General features: G+C 30.7%; 1 protein-coding gene across 1 annotated transcript; it reads left to right on the top strand.

Moving 5' to 3' along the window:
• Window positions 1-6,890: 6,890 nt before the first annotated feature.
• Window positions 6,891-9,218, top strand: LOC105762783 (probable indole-3-acetic acid-amido synthetase GH3.1). The gene is made up of 3 exons (XM_012580677.2): window positions 6,891-7,302; window positions 7,391-7,492; window positions 7,592-9,218. The coding sequence occupies exons 1-3, from the start codon at window positions 6,983-6,985 to the stop codon at window positions 8,964-8,966; spliced, it is 1,797 nt and encodes a 598-aa protein (XP_012436131.1). The 5' UTR covers window positions 6,891-6,982; the 3' UTR covers window positions 8,967-9,218.
• Window positions 9,219-22,815: the final 13,597 nt, after the last annotated feature.

Genomic DNA, 22,815 nt, shown 5'->3' with positions numbered 1-22,815 from the left:
TTATTGGTTATTTCTCGTTGTCAAGGTGCATTTTAAAAGATTAAAAGTATTTTTTACCAAAAAAAAAAGTAATTAGATTAAAACATATGATGTTTGATGTGTGAAAAATCATGGAAAAATATACTTGTAAAAAGATTATAAAATGGTAAAATTGTATCATTAGAGGTTTAAATATCACCTCTTGTAATTTTATTTTAGTTTAAATTATTTTTATAGATTTTATATAAAAGATAAAAAAATACCTTCATAAGAATATTTGTTAATTGTTAAATAGAAATATTTTTTATTCAATTTCCAACCATTCAATCAGACATTTAATAAAGATAAATAATAATTTAAATATATGATAACATTTAATTATGTTCACGAAATTAAAAGAATTTAATGAGAGCATATAAAAAATTATTAAAAAAATAAAATAAAAGGTAGAGTAGGAATTATGAGTATTGAACGTTTGACATGGTAACCAAATTGAGTAAAAAAATAATGTTAGTTGAACATGATTGTTGTTAGGTTTGGTTTGGAGGATTATGAATGCATGTTAATTTTGATAGAAGGGTGTAGGCAAGCTTTGGTTTACGAAGGAACTGATATAATGTGGTTTTGTAGTGGTAGGATCGGCCATAAGAAAACCCCACCAACACAAATAGTTATGTCAGCACCGGAAGGAAGTGAAAATGGAAAGCTTGGATCAAAATTGTAGGCAGGTAACAAGAGAGGAAGAGGTCTTGGCTGTTGGCTGTAGGCTGTAGGCTGTTGGTCCTTAAAAGCCAAAAAGTGACTGAGGTTGGCAAAGTTAGCATTAACAAGAAAAAGGTCCAAAAAAAGAAGTTGCAAGTGGGAGAAGGTGGTAGATACTCTATATAAATATGGTAAATATGTTTTTTTTTTTTGTATTTTTCATGTTTTTTTGTCTCTTTCAAAATCTCATCTCCGAGATTTAAATTTATATTCTCTCTTTAAAAGTGCAATATGTTTTACCATTACATCAAATCATTTGTTGATAAAAATATATTATTTTTATTAATTGTGTGTTGTGATTTCATATTTAATCAAGTTAATATTTTTTTATCTATAGTGCATTATTGTCTCACGAAGTCAACAATAAGAATCATTCATATTTAGGTGACAAATTTTGGAATTATCTTAGCTACATTGCATTTCTTTAATAAATTTCGTACTAGCTAATTGAATTTTAGTTCGATTGGTATGGTTATTGTTGCTAATCCAGAAGGATGTGGATTTGAGTGCGTTAAAGTGCATTATTCTCTTATATAAGGGAGAGATTATAGGTAATTCTAAACATTGTGTCAAAAAAAATAGATGTAGACGCCTATTTTTGTCTGAGCTCGATTGGGAGCTTATTTAAATTTTGTTCACTCTTGGGCCGTTCGAAGCCCACTCAATTTTGGTCTATTTAAGACCTTTATTTTTCTTTTATTCTTTCCTTTTTAGGCCTGTCAAAGGTCCAAATTATTATTACTATCATCACTACTATTATTATTAAATACTATTATTATCATTTTTTACAAATAAGCAAGATTACAAAAACAATATATAAACATGAATGAAAAGAGGAGTTTTTTCATTATTTTTGTTCTTAAAAAAAAGGTAAAAAAAAAAACACAACAACTACAAGCATTCTATTTCTTCTTTTTTTTCCCTTTTATTCTATCTTTATTTTTGGCCATAGGCATGTCATGAGGAATTAGATTTTGGGTTCCGATGAAAAGGACGTCACCGGACCGTCAATCCTCTGCCCCTAGGAGCCCACAAAAATCTCGTTTTTACCTCCCCTTGCTAAAATAAAGTTAAAAAAAAAAGCTTGATTTTGGGAAAAATAGTGTTTTTGTTTTTTAAGAAGAAAGTTTAGATTTTGAAAAAATAATAATAATATGTTTTTTTAGTTATTTTAAAGAGAAGTTTAAATTTTTAAAATAAAGTTTTGATTTTCTTTTCAACTATTTCAAAGTAAAAGTTTTAATCTTTAAGAAAAATAATGTTTTTTTTTTAAAAGAAAGTTTAGATTTTGAAAATAATTTTTTTTAGTTATTTTAAAAGAAAGTTTAAAATTTTAAAATAAAGTTTTGATTTTTTTCAACTATTTCAAAGTAAAAGCTTTAATCCTTAAGAAAAATAGTGTTTTTTAAAGGAGAAAGTTTAGATTTTGAAAAATAAAAATTTGATTTTTAATTATTTTAGAGGAAAGTTTAAATTTTTAAAACAAAATTTTGATTTTTTAACTACTTCAAAATAAAAAGCTTTAATTTTTAAGAAAATGGTGTTTTTAATAATAAAAAAGAGAGAAAGTTTAGATTTTGAAAAATAAAATCTATTTTTAAGTCATTTTAAAGGAAAGTTTAAATTTTTAAAACAAAGTTCTAAAATTTTAACTATTTCAAAATAAGGTTTTGATTTTTAAGAAAATTAATGATTTTTTCTAAAGAAAATTTTGATTTTGCAAAAAAAAAAAATCCGGCCACCATACGCGGCGGCCCACCACCGAAGGCCAGAGAGCCATTGGGCTCTCCAGTGGTGGAGCCATGGCCAACATAGAAGTTGGAAGAAGAAGTTTTTTTTTTTTAAATAAGGTTAAAATGAAAGAATGAATATATTTCTTTTTCATTTATATGTGTCAAACATGGGTAATTTATTCTCACCCCCTTACTTTTTAAATTTACAAAAAATACCTCATTTTTTGCAGCATCACCCTCGCTCTCTGGCCTCTTTACACTCGTAAGTCGTAACCCTTTTATTTATTTAAACATTCGAATTAATCCGGAATTTAAAAATTAAAGGCAAATTAATTGCTACATCAGTCCTCTGCTTTCCACATTTTTTATCTTTTAGTCCTAAAATCAAGCTATGTCATTTTGTTTCCATCTTTAATAAATAATTTACACTTATATCTTCCATTTCACTTGCATTTATACATTATATATTTAATGTTAATTATGTATTTTATTTTAATATTTTATATTTATTCACAATACTTGTATAATTTTATTTATTCTTATTTCGTTTTATTTATTTTCATGTCTATGTATATTTTTTACATTCCTTTATATACATTTTAATATTATTTATTTATGTTACCAACTTGATTCTTTTATTGTATTATGAATAAGGTATATTATTATTATTATTATTATCATCATGTTAATGTCTTATTTATTTCATTTATTTAATTTTTCTTTTTATTATTGTCATTTTAAAAGAGTTTTAAATTTTCATTAACTTTAGCCAATTTAATTAATTTTCCTATTTTATTACTATTCGTTTTAAAAGAGGAACTTTAGGTCATTTGCCATCCTATAATTGTTGACATGAAGTTAATTAAGTAGGTGTTATATTTTAATGAAACCATAAGATTTTTACATTTGTATTTAGGTTAGTCCTTAAGATCTCACCTACCATTTACATTAGAAAATTATAAATAATATGTAAGATATTTTTTAGGGTTTTAAATATCGTATAGGATTAGAGTATTAAGTTAATAGACTTTATTCACGATTAAAACTAAAGATTTTTGTAGGTGAATTGCAAATCATGAGTAAATTTTTCTAAGTATTTTATTCTAGAAACTTTTTAAGAAAGCTAATAAATGTTATTTAAGATTTATTATTTTAGGATTTTGACAAATTTAAATCTTAGATCAAGAATTTTAAAGTAAGATAAATCATAAACCCGACATAGGATACTTTCGTAAAATCTTGATAGGTTCAATGATATTAATTAAATATTTTAAAATAATAATAATAATAAAATATAGAATAAGTTGTAGATGTATTTTAGTATTTCTCTTAGTTCATTGGTAATTTCTAGGTTTTTTTTAGAATTCTAAAATAGAATTAATTTTAGGAATTGAAAGTATTTTACTAGAATTATTTAGGTATCCTTTAGGGTTCCCGTTTGGTGAACACATCTTAATCAAGCTACAAGTAAACTAGAGGCGTTTCATTTAGAGTTTTTATTTAAGATTTTCATAAGATTTTAGCTTAGATTAAGACATTAATATGCTTAAATAAAAAAAAATCTAGCTCTTAAGACCTCGTAGGACTATCCCTAGATAGGCATTGTAGGGGTGCTATAACTTTCCCGACAAGTAACCGTACTCCCGAACCCGAAATTTGGTGATGAGATCGAGTCTAGATTTTTAGGATTTTTCCGTAATATTAATTCTAGATTTTTAGACGATAGGTGGCTAACCAACCTAGCCCTAATTGGCTAGTAGCGACTCTACGTAATTTAGTCCCTCCATGTCTATCTTTACTTACTAGGTCCTCATACTCTTATGTAGGCAATGTTTTGACAACATATATATGATCAAAGATTGTTAAAAAGAATTTCTACTATAATAACTCACCCAATTAAAAAAAAAGTGTTTTTGACCCACTTATAAATAAAGAACCATATGGTATTGTAGTAATGCCATTGATAATTAACTTTTTATTAATGTTATAAACAGTCAACATAGTTTAGTTGTATTGTGGTAGTTTGATTTGAAAGTTTACCAAGGCAACATCCGATATAGCCTCAATTAAAAGTTTCCATTTCCCTAAAACTTATAAACAAGTATTATAAGGATGTCTCGTAGGCCGTCAGTTTGGCTTAATTAGCTTAATGAAATAAGTGATCGAATCATTAAACTCCTTAGGTTAAGTTCAATCATTAATTTATTTGATAATTTATTATATTTAATTGATGATACAAGTGTTAACAAAGGACGGAATAAGGATTGTCGATTCATTTAAACAAATTGAGAGCCAAAGTAAGGAGGTGAGTAAAGAGGAGGATAAGGTAACAAAGGAAGCTGAGTGCTAGGGAGTGCTTAAGGTTGCTGAAAAGTAAGAGGGTCGATCACTCCTTCACCGTTCTATAGAGTATTTATAGGGAAGGAGGTCTCATGTTCAGTGAGGCCACGTTACTAGCAAATCTGGGACATGATGATCGTACAGTCAACCAGGTGGCAAGGTCATTTGTATGTGGATTGTCCTCATGCATGGTACTGTTCTAACATTCCCTTTACTGAGGTACTACGAGGTTGTTACACCTAGTGGTTCCTTGGTGGTCTCCTCTTTGAAGGTGAGAGCGTACTCGCTAAAAACGGGTGACCTAAAGGATGAGATTGACCTGCCAAGTGGCAGAGGATTGTTCCAACACTTTGGTGGAGAATATGTTAAGTCTTGTAGGTCAGGAGGTAAGTGGATTTGAGTGTATTTAAGTGCATACTTTCTTCGGTTTAAAAGTTAAAGAGGGATCAAGGGCTGAAGTCATGGTAGTTGGTACCGTACATTATGATCCTAAACCGATGCCAAAAAGTCTATGTTCTATTTTTTTTATAGAATTTCGGTATATTGACTTGTTTCAGTCAAATATGACTGGTACCGATGCATACTTGCATGCATCGAATGGTACAAAACTTTGATATTTTAATTTATTTTTTTAATCTTAACCATTTTAATTTTTCTCTAATTACATTTAAAATTAAAATACATTTATTAAATTAAGTTACTAAATTTAATTAATAATTTTAAAATTTATGTTTACCTACAAATATATTTATATGGACGTAATTGAAAAATGTTCCATTTATGATATAATTTTTTTTGAGTAATATAATATATACCTTATTAATAAGTTAAAAATTAGACTATAAATATATATGTGAAAAATATTTTAAAACATCAATAAATCGCAAGAGGTTTAGTCCGCGACCAGCATGGTAATTAGGTAGTTTATTTTTCTAAAAATATTGGATCCTACTCTGTTATTAATGCTGAAATTTGGGGTGCACTTGAGGACTTTCAAGCAACTACTGGAATATAGGTTAGAAACAAGTGGTTCTTGATATGGATAGTGTTGCGGCCATCCAATTGATTCAAACCATTTCAACTAAGCACCATCGTTCAGTAGTACTACGAGCTATTAAGGGGTTACTTTAACTATTTTGGATGGTTCGGATTACACATATTTTCATCAACTACTAGATGAAATTTTACAATTGTTGCACGATGATAAATCTGGTAATATGGCTTAACCAAGCTTAATTTAATTGTGATTTTATCATTCTTTTTATACCAAAAAAAAACCTATAAACTCCAAAACTATATATCAAAACATACCTATTGATAATTTTATCATGCATTAATTAATAAAAGCCGGCACATACCGATATAAAATAATGCACTTTAAAAGGGAAAAAGAAAAGGAAAATAAATAATACTATAATTATATTTCAAAATTTAATGCTATATGTTAGCGATTCAATTTCATTTTAGAAAAAAGAAAAGCGATATAAAGTTTAGAAAATGTTTTTTTTTAAATGAACATTAATTTGAAATGGAATGATCAAATATTAAGAAAATAATCTGTTAATTAATTTTTTTTAAAACGATATTTCTGGAGGATATTTTTCTTAAAGATGGGATTGTTCTGAGAATGAAAAAAGGAAATTAATGTAATAATAGTAATAAAGTGTAGGCATCTGTCTCACGTGCCGGATGGCCATCGTTATCTGTCTGAGAGTCAAAAATATTACCCGAAAGCAGCCGTGTGGTTGTGTGCAAAGTGTAGTGCCGTAGACTCCATTTTCAGCTCTGTGCTCCGCTGGCATGGCAGTTACCTAACCCCACATGTCCCCGACATTGCCTGCCATGTCTACCCCCATCTTGTCCCCATCCAACCCTACATTTCACTACACGACCACCCCCACAAAACAAAAAATAAAATCTTTCTACGCCTTTTTACCCTTTTTCTCTTCATTCCATTAATAATAAGTAATAAATTACACAACTTGTACGTCGAAGCTTCCACCTTTTTTTGTTTCATTCGCAAGTTCTAGTGTTCTCCTATTTAAACCCCCATTGGTTCTTCCCAACCTCATCTCAGACCTAGTTCATTATTCATAGCGTCCTCTCCCTCCACCCTCCCTCTTTTTCTTTCTCTCTATCATTTTGAAGCTTTACTTAACCCATTAAAAATGGCGGTTGATTCTCCTCTCTCATCTCAGCTGGGTCCACCAGCATGCGAGAGAGATGCCAAAGCTTTGCACTTCATAGAGGAAACCACTAGCCATGCCGATTCAGTTCAAGACAGAGTCCTGACCGAAATCTTAACCCGAAACTCCCAGACTGAGTACCTTACAAGGTTCAAACTCAACGGTGCAACAGACCGTGAAACGTTCAAGTCCAAACTTCCGATCATTACATACGAGGACCTTCAGCCTGAAATCCACCGTATTGCTAATGGTGACCGCTCTGCCATTTTGTCTGCCCACCCCATCTCCGAATTTCTCACCAGGTTCCTATATAAACTCTTTTTTTTCCCCCTATTTTCATTGAAAATGAGGTCGATATGCCGGCGTTTAAAGACTTGAAAAACCATGCAGCTCCGGGACTTCAGCTGGTGAGAGAAAATTGATGCCAACAATTAAGGAAGAGCTAGATCGTCGCCGGTTGCTCTACAGTTTACTCATGCCCGTAATGAATCTGTAAGCATTTAAAAAATTATAATCTATAGACTATATTTATTTCCTTTTTACATTAAAGTATAAAGTCTAGTTGGGTTTCGCTTTTTATGTATGTAACAGTTATGTGCCGGGATTGGAGAGAGGCAAGGGACTTTACTTCCTATTCGTGAAGTCTGAAACTAGGACCCCAGGTGGTCTCTTGGCTCGCCCTGTGTTGACCAGTTACTACAAGAGTGACCATTTCAAGACACGACCCTATGACCCTTACAATGTTTACACCAGCCCCAACGAAGCCATCCTATGTCCCGATTCTTTCCAAAGCATGTACGCCCAGATGCTTTGCGGTCTCCTCCAACGCCAACAAGTCCTTCGAGTGGGCGCAGTGTTCGCCTCAGGTTTACTCCGCGCAATCAGGTTCCTTCAGCTGAATTGGCCTCAACTCACCCAGGATATCGAAATAGGTGCCTTGAACCCTAAACTCACTGACCCTTCACTAAGGGAATACATGGATAAGATCCTAAAACCGAACCCTGAACTCGCTGAGTGTGTTCGCCATGAATGTTCGAAAGACAACTGGGAAGGAATCATTGCTAGAATTTGGCAAAACACCAAGTACCTCGACGTTATAGTTACTGGTGCTATGGCACAGTATATTCCAACGCTGGATTATTACAGTGGTGGGTTACCTTTAGCTTGCACTATGTACGCTTCGTCCGAATGTTATTTTGGTTTGAACCTTAACCCCATGTGTAAACCATCACAAGTTTCTTATACCATCATGCCAAACATGGCATACTTCGAGTTCTTACCCCACGAGCCTGACTCATTTGGTTTCCCTCGTGACTCACCTCCTAAAGTCGTTGACCTTGTTGATGTGGAAGTTGGGAAAGAATACGAGCTTGTAATCACAACCTATGCAGGGTTGTACAGATACCGAGTCGGTGACATCCTCCGAGTCACTGGATTCCACAACTCAGCCCCGCAATTCCATTTTGTGAGGAGGAAGAACGTGTTGCTCAGCATTGACTCGGACAAAACCGATGAGGCGGAGTTACAAAAGGCAGTTGAAAATGCTTCCCGACTCTTGCGTGAGTTCAACACCAGCGTCGTTGAATACACGAGTTACGCGGACACAAGGACAATCCCCGGTCACTACGTGATATACTGGGAATTGTTAGGGAAAGACTCAGCTAACTCGCCTACTGATGAGGTCCTGAAACAGTGCTGCTTAGCAATGGAGGAGTCTCTCAACTCAGTGTACCGACAAGGCCGAGTTGCGGATAACTCAATAGGTCCACTGGAAATCCGAGTGGTAAAAAACGGCACATTCGAAGAGTTAATGGATTACGCAATATCAAGAGGGGCATCCATCAACCAATACAAGGTTCCAAGGTGTGTTAACTTCACTCCAATCATGGAGTTGCTCGATTCTAGGGTGGTATCTTCGCATTTTAGCCCAGCGTCGCCACTTTGGACCCCAGAAAGAAGGAGATGATTTATTCACTGATAGGTTGATGGTTTTAAGTTTTAACTTAATATAATTAGTAGGTTCACTTAGTTTTCGTCTTTATAGATAGTTTTTTGTTGGAGGTAAAAAGTGTAAGTTGGATAAGGACGTTGCAGAGGTGAGGTTTGCATACTGGATGCCAAGGATGTAAGCTGAAACTGATGTCTGTCAGGCTGTCCCACTGAAATGTTTCTTTCATCATGTAATGAGGATTTAACAGATGAGGTTTTTGTTTTGTGACATTGCAGATATTTATTGCTTTAAATATCCTTTGTCTTTGTCTTTTGTTTTCAACATTTGTTCTTTGTCTAAAGTAGTTGCCAAGATTACTGTTTTCTACCCCAAAATGCAGGAAGAAGAAGCTTTTCAGCACTACATAGGCTTACTATGACTAATAAAAATCTAGGTGAACGATTTTCACATCAAGACTCCCTTTGTAATTCGAAAACAGTGTATCAGCGGAACCTCAAGATGTAATTCGGATTTGTTAGCTTAAAATCTTCTTAAAAAGCTTGATACTTGTTTTGGAAGGAAAGTGGCTCATAGTTATTATTGATGCAGACATTTCCGACATACCACCTTTTATGATAATTGACTTTGTTTGGCCATTTTTTCCAGGGAACGATCTGATTTTTCTCTTCTTGTTATGCTTGGTGTGGAACAGCAAAACCCAAGTAAATTTTAACATTGATTGTTCCAGGTTCTAGCTACCAAGTGTTGCTATTGAATGGTTAATACTGTAGGTCCATTTAAAATGGTTCAGCGTTAGAATAATTCAAATCTAGAAGGGACAGGTGTTGATAAATTAATTGGAAAAGTCAAGCTTGCAAAGGATATAGAGGGCCTACTTCTTCAGATCCAATGGACAGTTAGTGAGTCTCAACAATTAGTGAATGATGATATGTTTCCTTGGTTTAAAAGGTGCTTCACAACACTCGTTAAGTTTGGCGGTGGGAGCAGTGCAGAAACAAGACAAAACCCATTATCAGTTGGAACTCTCAAGTAATGCTAAACAGTACACAATGGGGGATCAAAGGGTCCATAGCCTGCCACCCTACTCACTCATAAACATATAATTAATCTTAATCAAAATTTATCATACAGAGTTAGTAGCCATTCTTGTGGGTGTCAAGATTGCTTGGCAACGGGGGTTTGTGAAGGTCATATCAAAATCAAACAGTCAAGCTGCGGTTGAGTTAATCGGTGACAGTTATGGGACTGCAGGATCTTTTAAGGTGGGTGCATACTGTCAGAGAACTTTATTGCAGGAACTGGGAGGTAAGATTTCAATACACAGCTCGTGGACAGAAAACTGTGACAGATTACATTGCAAGGTCTGCTAGCTGAGAGAACAACCTGCGAATCTACACTAGTTCTATCCCAAAGGTAGAAATTTTTTATGAGCTGATATTGCCTTGCTTTCACTTAGCCTTTACTTCGTCTTCTCCTTTTCCCTAACAAAAACATACCCTAGAAATATAATTTAATTTGTATATAAAAAATATTTCGACAATTTCGTAATTAAATTTAATGTTGAATTGATTTATGATAATTTAGTAACACTTAAAAAAGTATAAACAGGTGATTCATTAAAGTTTGAATCCAAATAAGCAACTGATTAGGGCTTTTGTGGACTCTTTTAATGCCTAGAAATCACATGTTTATTTGGTTAAATTCTAATATTAGTCCCTATACTTTGTCCAAGTTATGAATTTAGTTAATGTACTTTAATTTTATCAGTTTTAGTCCTTATACTTTTCTAATTTTAAAATTTCATTCCTCACTAAACGATTATGTTAATTCATTAAGTTACATATTTTTCAAAATTTGATGTGTCAAATATATTATCATATGTGTAATTTCATATTAGCTTATTATTTCTACATAATACTCACTAAAATCCAATTAATGGATCAACGATAATTATTTGTGTTAAAATTGAAATTTCAAAAGTTAAATTTTACTGTTATATTTTAACAAAATTATTAATATAGCAATTATACTTTTAATTTGTTAATTTTAATACATGTATTTTCATTATGTAGTATTTTGTTACTCTACTTGAAGGTATTAAAATGTGTCAAAATTTGAGACGTGATTCAATGGATGGGGGAAAGGTTCCCTTTTCAAGAGTTTAATTTATTTTTGATATGATTATAATATGATAAGAAATGTTCGTAATTTAATTCTGTTTGATCGATAAGCTTCGAAAATGCTCCGAAACCTTATTTCGACGGCGGATGTGGGTTAGGGGTGTTACATAGTCATTATCATTATCAAACAAGCAATACCCAAAATACCAGCAAACAAACATCAAAAGTAAGAACGATAAAGGTTTTTAAGTAAAGGCTGGAAATTTATTAACAAATACTTGAAGAAAATAGAATAGCAACAATGGAGATGAAGAAAAACTCAAAAGATCATATTTTTAATAATGAAACTAAAAGGAAACTGAGTTATATTAATACTAAGGATTAAATTGAAAATATAAAGAGTTTAAGGTACTAAACAATCAATAATAAATCCTAGCTACAGTGATAACTAACTTAATTAACTCCCATTAACACTAAAAAACCGAAAAAGTTCTAATTAAAACCCTAGAACTATGGATAAGAAAACGACTCAATTATGATACATCAATATACTTATTTTTGTTACTTAGAGGAAGGACATTTAAAGGAAGGTTTTTAGTTATGTTCTCAAATGATAGAGCCGGGAATTGGATTGAATTATATTGTTTTCACCATCCTCTTAAAGAGTGTATTAGGTCTTTTGTGTTGGATTGAATTCTCTCGTTATAAGAACACCGATGTTTCTGTTATCATAACAATCTTGTTTTAAGAATTGGCTATGTGATTTTGGTTCAATTCAACTTTTTTTAAACCTAGAACTATGGGAAGGGAAAAATTTTCCCAAGTCCTTGTCCCCTAATCGTTTGACTTTTCCTTTGAACAACTATCCCACTTGTCACTCATCCAGTGGATCATGTGTCAAATTTTGACACATTCTAACACCGTCAAGGTAAAGTACCAAAATACTAGATAGAAAGAAATACATGTATCAAAATGAACAGATTAAAAGTATGGGTACGACATTGACAATTTTGTTAAAGTACAGGGATAAAACTTGTCATTATTCATTTGAAAAAATATATAGAGACTTTGATTGGTCCAATTAGATAATATGGACCAAAACTACAATTGTACGCATAGTATAAGATCAGTGATTGAGTTTAACAAAAAGAATTTAATTGTTACTATTTAGTGCAGAAACTAAAATTGATGAAATCAAAATATAAAGACTAAATCCGCAACTTTTTCTAATAGCATAATTCAACCTAATTTATTTCAGGAATGTTAAATATTAGTGATGGAAGGACCCAAAAATAATTGGAAAGGTGAATAGAGGTGGTCCTCCTAAGTCCTAACCCATTCGAGGCCCATTATAAAACTCGAGGTTGAAATATGATGAAATCCAAGAATCAAAATAAGATTTGAAGGTGGTGAATAGGCAGAATGGGATATGGAGCGTTATTGATTAAAGCCCAAAGGTTTGTTCTTGTTTGGTAGAGGACACAGTATTTTCATTTTCAATCCACTTGGAAATTTGACTATAACGGGGCAACCTTTTTTGTCATTCTCCAGTCCCCACTCTTTTCGTTACTTTGCTATATTCAGTACTTTAAAGCTATGGGAGACTTGCATCAAATGCACGTGAATGCCGATAGTTTATCATTTTGAGCATAAGAAGTCAACATAGTTTGGCGCATGATTAAAGAAAAAGAGTATCGCGACGAAGGGACAAGGTAGAATGAGAGATCATTCATTCAACACATGCTCTCTAATATATATTATGAACCACATTTCCATATTCAGAATTAGGAATAGTAATATCAACAAAACTGGGGACAATGAAAATTAGTTAAATCAAATATACAGAAGATTTGTTTTATATGAATAATTAAATTAAATCAAATGAGTTAGGTCTAACATGTCAGAAAATTTTGTATAAAATTAGGTATATGCCTTTTTTTTTTTTTGACTAATTAGGCATATGTTGAAAGGTAAGTAGGGGTGTTTCCTTCAAGGAAAAAGCAAAGAAATTCAAAAATAAAATGGATGGAAATTCAAATTCAAATTTAAATATTAACTACCCAGATTTTAAAAATTACTTCATTCATTCTTTATAATATTCTACAACATCATCATCTAAAAATTATACTATTTTTATAAAAAATTTAGGTCGGTTACAATTTTAGAGTGTCATGTGATCACATAGATCAAAATTGAGAAAAATTACGAAATTAAACAAAAAAATCAAAAACCAAATTAAGAAAATTTGTTAAGATGTAAGTTACAAAAGGGTATAAAAACACTTTAATTTTAAATTGGTGACTAATATTTTAATAATCTAACTATTATTTTCATACTCCATTTATGTAGATTATGCATGTCAAGTTTGACATAAATTAAAAAATTTAACTATTTATTTTATGTAAAAAATTACCCATTAAATATATATATTAATATAGATAATATTTTAGATTAATCGATCGGTTCAAAATTTACATGATAATTATAAATGTTTTGATAAGTTATTAAAATATTCTTATTTTGATAAGTTTGATTCTACTTCATTTTCGTTTTGTTGTGTCTTTGTTTATTTAAGCTTAATGCTTCAATGCTTGATAAAATGGGAGAGTGGATTGAGATATTTTTGCATGGATGATGGGACTCATTCCGACAAGATATTTCTCAGACAAACAAACACCATGAACACTTGTTTTATGATCGACAAACATCATCCAAATTTATTAAAACATTGAAATTTATTTAGGCTACACCAATTTTAAAATTAATTAAAGAAATAGCTCGATTATGAGGAAAAACACGTTTAGTTGAGCGAGCATTTCATACACGTGTCAGGAAAATTTGCCTAGTTCGACGCGTTTTTCCTTTAAGTTGCAATTTTTGACTTTTTCAGTACAATTAATTTCTTTAGTCAGATGATTAAATGTTTGTAGTTTTATCCTTCAGTTTCAGGTTTGATTCCTCTCCCGCCTATGTTTATATTTTTTTATTTCATATTATTTTAACCTTCTTCTTTTTTTTAATGAATGTTTTTAACATATTAGCTTCATTAGTTAAATGGTTAAATAATAATAATATTAAACTTGAGACCAAGGTCCAATTTCCTTTTCTAAACACATTTGTAATTTTTATTTCATATTATTTCAAGTTTTTTATTTTCAATTAATAAATATATTATTTTCAATTTTTTATTTTAATTCATCTTTTAATTAATAACTCTTTTATTCATAAAATCAAATAATTATTACAAACATGATTATTTTTAGTAAATTAGTAAATATTTTTGTATGTGTATTTAAAATATTTCACATATAAACATAATGATATTTCAAATAATTAATTAAAATATTTCACCTATAAAAATAATTGAAATATCATACTCATAATGTAGATGAAAAATAATGATATTTGAAATATTTTACATATAAAAATAATTATTATATTTGAAATAATTATTTCATTTTATAATTTTAGAAATCACCATACCCACAATATACGTGGAGAAAATAAATATTTGACATGTAAATATTATATATAAAGAAAAATATATCAAAAAATTAGTTGATGTTTATATTATATATAAAAGTTATTAATTTCAAATATTTTTAACATAATGATACATGGAAAGTATATATTTTTTATTATATAAGTACCTATTTATTATTTGATTTTATGAATAAAAGAGTTATTAATTAAAACGATGAATTAAAATATAATAATTGAAAACAATATATTTATTAATTAAAAAACTTAAAACAGTATAAAATAAAATTTACAAATGTGTTTAGAAAAGAGGAATTGAAATTGGGTCTCAATGATGAAATAATTATTATTTAATCATTTAACTAAGGAAGCTAAAAAAATGAAGCTTAAAATAACACGAAATAAAAAATATAAATGTGAGTGAGAAAGGAATCAAACCTAAGACTCAAAGACAAAACCACCAACATTTATCTATCCGACCAAAGAAATTAATTGAATTAAAAAAGTCAAAAATTACAACTTAAAGGGAAAGTGCGTCCAGCTAGGCAAGCTTTCTTGACACGTGTATGGAAAGCTCGCCCAGATGGATGAGTTTTCCCTCAAAATCAACCTATTTCCCTAAATAATTTTAAAATTTCAAAATCGACCTATAGGCCTTATTTAGCCATTAATTTGAAAAAGAGCATCAAAGAAAACGATGTACTAAATTTTGGAGTGGAAATTATTTGGAGGATTTTATTTAAATATCATTTCGGTTTAAAGAGGATTACATTTAGGCAGTAAAATGGACAAAGACACTTGTGGTTCATAAAAAAAAATCATATTTTAAAAATATTAAATATATAATCTTTGTAAGCAACAACTAAATTTCTCTTCTTCTTTTTTTTCGTTAGAAAACTATTTCACTATTTTATGGTATAATAGAGTTACATGATTGTCAAATGATAAAGCGAAATCCAATCACTAACAATCGAAACGACCATATTTAGCTTAAAGAAAGAGGCTACAAAAGGCCTAATCAAAACAATGGCTAAATTAATGATACATGCTATTTTTTTTATTTGGTCTTTTAAGCCTTTTTTTTTAATTTAGGGAAATAGATCGTTTTTAAAATTGGGCATGCTTTCACTTTCTCTCTCTTAAGATTAGGCTTTTTTAATTTTGTTAGGTTTAGGGTTTTTGTTAAGGTTAGGGATTTTTAAGGGTTTAAGGTTAAGGTTTAAGGGTGAAATAGCGAAAGTTTATAGGTAGATTTGAGGGGTCGGAGATGTGATAACGCACCTCAGAACACATACATTATATATGTCATGGTGGGATAGTACAATTATCTCAGAAACCTGTCCTAAGGAAATCAAGTTTTGGGGTGACAATGCTTAATATGGTCACAGGTTGAAGTCTAGGTGGAGGTTCTAGTCAGCGGTCGTGATGCGATCATGTGTTCCAGTATAACCGAGGGCCAGTTGACGGTTGTTATATGGTCACAAAGTCAAGCTTTTTGGATACCCATAAATGATACCATATATACACCATACATAAGATTGAGGTTATAATCATAAGGGAAAACGGAAGGATTTTCGATGTAATCAATGTAATTTTTTTTCTCTATTTCCAGGTAGTCGATATCTATAACCTTTTATTCTTATTCGAAGGCTAACACTGAGGTGGACATAAGAGAACTCTCAGGCGGAGAGTGGATGTTCCGACACAGTAAAAGTCAAACTCGGGTTGGCACAACAACAATTGTAGTTATTAATAGGTTGTTTAATAACGAAAATCGTTGTCACCCCGAAAGGAGCATCACCTTTACCGCATCCCAAAGCCGCTCCCAATCTGAGAGTCTTCTTACGTCCATGGTGTTGTCAGCCTTCGAATAAGAAGGAATGTTAAAGATACCGATTACATAAAAATAGAGCAAAAAATTACTCCAATTATAGCGGGAAGCCCCATAGTTTTTCCTTATGATTATGCCCTCAAACTTTTGTATGGTATTTATAATGCAACATTTTCGGGTATCCAAAAAGTTTGAGTTTATGACCGCGCAACGACCGTCTACTGGCTCCCCTGTTATACTCTGATCCATGACCGCATAACGATCATCGATTGACACCTCTACGTAGACTTTTACCCGCGATTGTACAAAGCAAAATCACTTTGGAATCCAACTTCCACATGATAGGTTTTGGAGGTAATGGTCTTATCTCAGTAATATATATGAAATGTGTGCGTCTCGAATCGATATCGCATCACTGAAGAATTAAGAATACCTCGAACGAAAAATTTTATTGGCGACTAAAATTTATAACACTAAAGTTGGAAAGAAAACGAAGAAAGAGAAATATTGTATAGTAGAAGGATGGAGGTCGAGAGAGATGATGTTTGAGGGATGATGGAGCATGAAGTGGGAGCCTCTTTTTATAGGCGTGGAGGAAGGTTAAGTTTGCAAAGTAAAAAATTCTTGTGGTTGAAAACCTGTTGCAGGACCAACATCTTCTTCAAATGTCTTTAAAACATGCTTCAAATATGCAGAAAGATTCTCATGGTCAAGTATTTGTTTTTTTAGCCTTTTTGAAAAATGTTAGTGAAAGCTCGTCCAACTGGGTGTGCTTCCCTACTGACATGGCAAGAAAGCACGTCCAGCTGGACAAGCTTTCACTAACATTTTTCAAAAAGGTTGAAAAAAGAAGTGCCTGATCCCGAGAATCTTTCTGCATATTTGAAGCACGTTATGAGGCATATAATATCCTCTGAAGCACGCTTTTGATGAAATTATATGACTTTTGAAACTCTTTTTCGAGTACTACTTTTTATTTCATTATCATTATTCGACGAAAGCGCGTATTCAGAAATGGATTTTGAAGCACGCATTCCTTCTCTCCTTATTCTATTTTCCTATTAAAGTAATAAAATATTCATAACTTAGGCACGCAACAAATTCATATCAAACATCAACTAGTTGAGTTGCGAAAGTCATCTGCATTTCTTTTGACAATCGTCTATTGATTTTTTTCCTTCTGCTCATCCAATTCATAACTTATATTGAAATGAGTCAACGAGTGAAATTCGTAAAATACTATGACGGTCGAAAAGATTCATAATGTTTTCCATGTTTCAATGCTACGACAGCCTAGAAACTGAATATGAAAAGAATGATATTGAATTTCGGATTAGTATCATATGTTTTTGGAATACTCTATGTTCTAAAATAAAAAGAAAGTTCAATTTGGGACATTAGATGCAATATGGGTTGGTGTGGTGCCCTAATCTATTTTCAGGTAGAAATTTCGAGGACGAAATTTCCTAAGGGGAGAGAGTTGTAACAACCCATATTTTAATGGTGTTAGAAAAGTGGATTTGGGGTCACAATTCTGATGAGTAAGCCTGTAAATATTACTAAATAATATTTACGAGTTTATTTTAGTGTTTTATTGATGTTAAATAGATAATTAGTTAAGTACAAGTGGTTTGGTCCTAAAGTTAAATGGTTTGGTCCTAATGTTAAGTGGTTTTGGAAAAAGAGGTATCGAGATCTCATTTTCATAAACCGAGCTCATCAATATGTTTTTGAATATTTATGGAGCTATTATATAGTGTATTGAAGTTTGATCTGGAAATTTTGATATTTGATAGTTAACTAAGAAAAAAGACTAAATTATAAAAGTGATAAAAGTTAATCGCTATAAAATTTTAATTAGTTAAAAGACAAATTGAGCATTTTGGCTCATTTTAAATTAGTAGACGGTGGTGGATGCAAGTTGTAAACCACCAAATTTGCTAATTATCATTAAGTAATGTTTAACTATATTAATCTTAATTTATTAATGTTAATACAAATATATCTTAAATTAAAATTAAAAAAAAGACTTTCTTGTTCATCTTTCATTTTCACGAAAAATAAGAAGAAGAATAAGGGTTTGAAGCTTTCTAACCTTAGTCCATAAGTCATTTTAAGTCATTTTCTTTTAACTTTTATGTTTTTGATATCGTTGCAATTAGGTCCAATTAACGTATATCTTTATTTTTAAAATTTTTAAAGATTTATAAAATTGGAATTGATGTTATTTGATGTTTTGAATGTTTATGGTAGATTTGAAAGCTATGAAATGTTTAAAGATTATTTGATAAAGTAAATTTTGTTAATTTTTGCATTTAAGGACTAAATTATGAATATGTCAAAAGTAATTTTAAATTTCTATAAATTTGGATTTTGAGGGTTTTATAAGGACATAATTAATTGGAATGAAAATGAAACTCAATTGTGAAAGCTATACTTGTTTTGGTTTTAGGGACTAAATTGAATCAAATGTAAAAGTTTAGGAAAATTATGTAAAATGAAATTAAAATATTATAAGTATGAATTTGAGTGCTATTATGATATTGGTGTTGATATTTTGAATCTTAACTATTATATAGATCAAATTGTTGACTTAGGCGAAAAAAGGAAAATTACCGAATAGTCCCTAATATCCAAAGCGTTATCGTTTTATCAGGCAAGTTCATAGAGTATAATTTAAGTTGTTTATGTTAATGTGTTATATTAGATTTGTTAATTCTGATTGTTGGTGAATTGGAACTGTGTTATAATGTAAGATAAATCCCAATGAAATTAGTAAAAATCTCGTATGCAAGGTGTGAGTTTATAATGAAATTAGTAAATTATAAGGTTCTGAGCTCCTGCATATGTTGCAGACTTGAAAAAAAGTGATTTTACGCCATTGATTGTTGGCTAAGTTATGTATATGAGTTGAATATAAGGTATAAGTAGGTTTGAAGTGAAAATGAGAACATTTTAGGTTATAAATGTGATTGAGCTCAAAATCTTATAAGTTGATGTTGTTGTTGGAATTTTATAGGTATATTTAAATTAAATAATAGATGTTTATGATAAGAGTATATGATGCAAATTGAGTCGTGCATGTGAGTAAGGTGATAAATTGGAAAATGAATTCATGATGTATATATTGGGTTGAGTTTGGAAATTTACCATTTGAAGCTATATATATGCGTGTGGATTTGGCTTAAAGCTTTTTGTATTTGATGTTGTTTTCAATACCATGATAGGTGAGATTGTTTCACATTGAATAATGTTTTTCGTAAGTGATTAAGTTAATTGTTTACATTGTATGAGCTTACTAAGTATTTTATAATACTTACTGTGGTACTACTTTTGTGTAGATTTTAGACGTCTGGAACTTGTTGATCTGATTAGCGATAAGCACACACCTACCATCTATTGATTCGGTAGACTTTTGATGTTTTGAAGTTGGTTCCTTGTAGCATGTACATAGGTTGAATGAATTTATGCTAGTTAAAATGTGTTTTGGTATAATAGCCTTGTATATATTTATTCTTATGTTTGTGAAATTGTTAAATGGTGTTAGTTTATGACAAAGTGTAGTTGTGAAAGTTATGAAATTGGCAAGTTTGGATGAGATTATTCATATGTAATAGTAGTGATATGCAATGGTTATAATATGATTTACATTTGGTTTGAGATTAGTGAATTGTTGGTGCCAACGAGGGCATATTGGTTGCTTGTTTGAATGATTCGGTAAATTGATGTTTTTGTCTTGAAATGTGCATATTTTGGAGTAGGTTTGAATGGTGTTAAATGACATTATAATTCATTTGGCATAAATGGTATGTAAATTGCTTAAAACATGTCATTTATGTTGTACACAAGCTACCACACAGTTGTGTGCCACACATGGTTAGATGACACGGACGTGTGTTCAACACATTCAGGGTGGTTTTTAGTCCACACGGCCACAGTGAGTTACATAGCCGCGTGACCCATGTTTTACCATTTTAACTATCTTTTTGTAAAAGTTTCAAAATGGTCTCAATTTAGTTCCGAACTTGTTTAAGGGCTTTTGTAGGCCCAATTGAGACTTAGTTTTGTTTGTAATGCATGTTTAACATGGATTTAACTTGTTTAAATTGAGTTGTTGAATATTATTGAGTAATTTGTATACGAATGTTTTTGTTTACTATTGTGACATCCTATAACTCGGGTTTGGCGACTGGACTGGGTATGGGGTGTTACAAAAGTTATTTCATAACCTCCTTTAATTAGGGGAAATTGTTATATCAAGCCACCTCGCTAAGTCAAACACTTTAATCAAGGAAAACATACAGAAGGGATCGCCAAAATTCTTATGTGCTTCTTACATGGGTAGCCACTAAAGGTGATTGCGAGGCATGTCAGGCTGAGTTTAAGCATGATATTAACACACTCTATACTTGCCAATATTAGGTTAGCCGAAAATGCTGCCCTAAAATTTTGACCAAGCCAAACTATATTTGTAAAAGACCAACCCAAGCCCATTTCAGGCCCTCCCAAGCAATTTTTTTAAAATTTTAACAATATTTATATTATTTTTAATTTGATATTTAATAATTTATATATTTTTATCGTTTATTAAAATTTTATATAGGCATCTTAATTTTTTTTAATATTTACAGTATAATATTATATTTTACTATAAATTTAATTTTTATGTGTTATAAATTATATAATAAATATAACAGGATATAATATAATATATTATAAACATTAAAAATAAGTCAGGTTAGGCTCTAATGCCTTAAACATTCGAGCCTGAGCCTAAACTCTAAATCTATTTTTTAAACCTAATATTTTTATTTAAATCTTATCAAATTTCAAACAAATTTTTATACTTATGTAAATAACTTGACCAACGAACAAATCTAAACGCCACTAGATTACATCAGGATGAACTCTTAGGGATTTCTCCAACCATATCCTATGTAATCCCCTATGACTATCGCTAACTCTACAAAAATAGGACCATGCCGTATCCAACCATATCTTATGTAGCATTCCAAAACTCTACTAGTAGCATGTCATGGCCCTACATAATTGAGCACATATCTAGAGGCCAATCATGTCATTCTCCCCTCTTTATAAGCTTCCTTCTTCCACTAATCTCTCTCCCCACAACCATCTGAACCACCTCTATCACCACTTCAGACTTTGTATAAATAATTATGAATTTCATTTTACATGTTTAAATGCACACATGACGTCATGAAGTCAACACATAATAAAAACACCATCCCATCAAAGTGCTTATACAGCTATTGATGTGTGAGATTTTTATATTTTGAGTCTAACGAAACAACATATGACGACAAGAAAAAAAAGACGATTTCATTACATAGTTTGCAGTTAAGGACTACGAAAATCTGTCTGCCATTAATTGTTTTGGTTGAATTAACATATCATTATTTATATATTGTTTTTTTAAAAGTACTTCATGAATATGGTCGAATTAAATTGGTTAGATCGAATATTATTTTAAAATGGTAAAATTGAAAATTTGTGCAATTAATTGAATCGATTTAAAAATTAATTGGATGGATGGCTACTTGAAATTTATTATTTATTTACTATTATTATTTTGGTGAAAAAACCTAACAAAACTAAAAAATATAACTAAACTACAACTATGGTGTTATTCCAACATTATTCCTAATGAGTAGCATTGTACTGCTTTGTCCAAGTTTAATTTGTTAAAATTTTAATTTTTTAAATCTAATTAGCGGATCGATAAACTGGTGACATGAATGATTCTTTCCCTTAACGATAAAATTAGAATTTTGAAAATATTGATAATTTTGAGAGTTTAAATTGAAGTAGAATTAGGTAAATGCGTGTTTCTAGAACTCAGTTAGATTTGATATATTAAAACCCTTATAACTTAAAAATAAAGAGAAAATATATAACAATATTTTTGGCTTCATATTTTGGTACTTGAATGGTTCCCTCATAATCCCATTTAAAATATTTATTTGTGTTATTTTTAAAGTACATATTTTTATAAGTTTTAATTAATAATTTTAGAAGTAAAAGTACTATGGAAGTCTTTGTACTAGGTGTTGGATTTTATTAAAATTGATAAATTAGTTCAATTGATTATTCTATTAAAATTTCATATATTTCTACTATTAAAACTGATTTTTATACGTTAGTATGAGATATACGTGACACGTCAAGTGTAATTGTTTGGTTATTCTAATAGCCACACCAATTTACTAATAAATTTAACGTGCAATGATTAACCTATTTTTTTAATACAAATTAATTCCTATTTTAATTCTAGGTTTGCCCTTCATATTTGTTGAGTCCAAATCCAATGTGATTGTGGTTTGGGTAGCTACCTAGTTCATCATCACATGACTATTTTTGTTTTTTTAATTAAATCAATAATTTGAATGGCAAGACCAAAAGTTTCAAATCTAGA

Source organism: Gossypium raimondii, chromosome 12 (genome assembly GCF_025698545.1).
Source record: "Gossypium raimondii isolate GPD5lz chromosome 12, ASM2569854v1, whole genome shotgun sequence".
In the NCBI taxonomy this organism is placed as follows: domain Eukaryota; kingdom Viridiplantae; phylum Streptophyta; class Magnoliopsida; order Malvales; family Malvaceae; genus Gossypium; species Gossypium raimondii.
The sequence above is the reverse complement of the archived record's forward strand: the minus strand, read 5'-3'. Positions and strand labels throughout refer to the sequence as shown.

Excerpts from the sequence above, each read along its gene's own strand:
- LOC105762783 (XM_012580677.2), top strand. The coding sequence starts at position 6,983 with ATGGCGGTTGATTCTCCTCTCTCATCTCAGCTGGGTCCACCAGCATGC. Across the intron at positions 7,303-7,390 it reads ATCTCCGAATTTCTCACCAG|CTCCGGGACTTCAGCTGGTG; the intron begins GTTCCTATATAA and ends AAAACCATGCAG. Across the intron at positions 7,493-7,591 it reads CTCATGCCCGTAATGAATCT|TTATGTGCCGGGATTGGAGA; the intron begins GTAAGCATTTAA and ends TGTATGTAACAG.